At 39.4% G+C, this 1,979-nt stretch overlaps 1 protein-coding gene across 1 annotated transcript in view; it reads left to right on the top strand.

Annotated features, from left to right (window-relative positions):
• adam19a (ADAM metallopeptidase domain 19a) overlaps positions 1–1,979 on the top strand; it is a gene marked incomplete in the record, with an annotated part of 346,817 nt that overhangs the window by 202,434 nt on the left and 142,404 nt on the right. The window contains 1 exon segment of the mRNA XM_014003343.1: positions 1,284–1,362. Coding sequence (XP_013858797.1) covers positions 1,284–1,362 — 79 coding nt within the window.

Raw genomic sequence — 1,979 nt, 5'->3', positions numbered from 1 at the left:
TATATATATATACAATTTCAGAACCGTAACGCAGAACAGTTAGTCACAGGATAAAGCTTTCTGTTATTGCCTTATTTGTTTGAGAGAGTTCTTTTGCAGTACTGTGTTTTGTCATGGTTTTGGTTACTAACGGCAAGCCCTCTCTGCTGTTTAAGAAAATAAACTCTTTAAGGGAGTTTCTTTACTGTAATGTCAGATGACATTATTTGTAAATGATACTTCCCGATATTCAAGAGAGAGAGATAATTGGTAGTTAGCTAGTTGTTAGCGGTCCTGCATTTTAATTTTAGAAAGTGCAAATCTGCTTACGAATAATAACAATTAGTAAAACCGCTAAAGCGCAAAGGACATATTTAGGTCCGCAATTAGCGGATTTGTGCTTTAGCAGACTGGTGCCCACCACTGGACACAACAACTGAGACAGCTGGACAGGGGATCGAACTGGTGACCTTCTGGTTCCAGGACAACTCCCCTAACCACTCTGCCACAGCCGCCCCCATATTAGCACAGGTGCTAGCGCAAAAGCTAGCAGGCTAAACCGAGGTTCTCCTTTCATGAAGGTCTGTTGTCCTTCATCTGCATTTTCAGTTTCAGGCTGAGTCATTTCTATATTGTCTATAAAGTTATTGAGGATCTCTTTAAAACAAACGTGCAGCGGACTTTTAATTAATAAATCCTTGAAATTTTGTCAACACAAGGACATGATAGACCTCAGTTTCCAATCATGGTCCTGGAGAGCCACTATTGTGTGGGTTTGACTTGTTTCTCTGCTCCAAAACACTCCATCTTTATTTCCATCTTCTTACGCTAGTTTGGTCACGGAGGCAGCAGGTCCAGGATAGAAACTCAAACTCCCCAGCGACACTTTCCAGCTTGTCCTGGGAGACCCCGAGTTGTTCTCAGTGCAGAGGATACATAATCCCTCCAGTGAGTCCTGGGTCTTCCCAGGGGCCTGCTAGTGGGACGTGCTCCAAAACACCTGGTCTAAACAGATAGATGATTACCAGCCTTATGCAGAACTTGAAGAGGTAARACAGTCACTGAGTCAGGTGTGTTGGAGCAAGGAAACTAGTAAAACACGGAGGATAGTGGCCATCCATGACCAGGATTGCCCACCACTGTGATAGGCCAATATATCAACTTTTAATCCCAAAACTGCATCAGTACACATCTACTCTACAGATACATTCACTTTGTATGCATCCATGAATCAGAATCCTCACATTCCTTGTTTCAGCTAATCATTTGCCACTTTGTCTTTCTCTTCTGGTTTTCTTTCCTAGTGAGCTCCTGGCTCCAGACTTTACAGAGACCTACTACAGAGATGGAAAACCAGTGACTGTGGCCAATTACAATTACACCGTAAGTATCAAACTACATCACAGATGAAATGTATTGGCACAGTGTGGAATGGAGTGACTTTTTACGTTACACCTACAGGGTGTGTACCTGGTACCTTCAGTACTTATTATTCTGTATTATGTGTTGTTACCAATAAAAGGTATTTGGAGCAAAACATTTTTTGCCAATTGATGGAGTTCTGATGACATAGTATTGATGTCACAAAATGCAGACGGGGGGCAGTAAGTAAACACAGCCTAATTTTTTTCGGTTGATTCAGCATCAAAATGCTTAAATTCTGTGCTGTGTAATGTTGTTGCAACAGTGGATCAACAATATACAGCTAAAACAGGAGATGCAACCCAGCAATTCATTAAACTACCTTTTCTGACCCACATTCTGACTGTAAAACAGAAATGTTTTCAAAAAGGAAAATAAATTTTAGCTTAATCTGAAACCCAGCTTTCTCAATCCTAAAGAATTTTTTTAATAGATTTCGTTTTCGTGTATGGTTCATTCTTGTTTTTTCCATTTCAAAATAAAACTAACAAAATAAAAAATATATTTATTAATTCTTTTGTTTTATAGGGATCCCTGATTAGTTGTAACATTAGACTTTATTTAATAAACATATATTT

Source organism: Austrofundulus limnaeus, unplaced genomic scaffold (genome assembly GCF_001266775.1).
Source record: "Austrofundulus limnaeus strain Quisiro unplaced genomic scaffold, Austrofundulus_limnaeus-1.0 Scaffold18, whole genome shotgun sequence".
Taxonomy (NCBI): Eukaryota; Metazoa; Chordata; class Actinopteri; order Cyprinodontiformes; family Rivulidae; genus Austrofundulus; species Austrofundulus limnaeus.
This window is presented reverse-complemented; position numbering and strand designations above follow the sequence as displayed.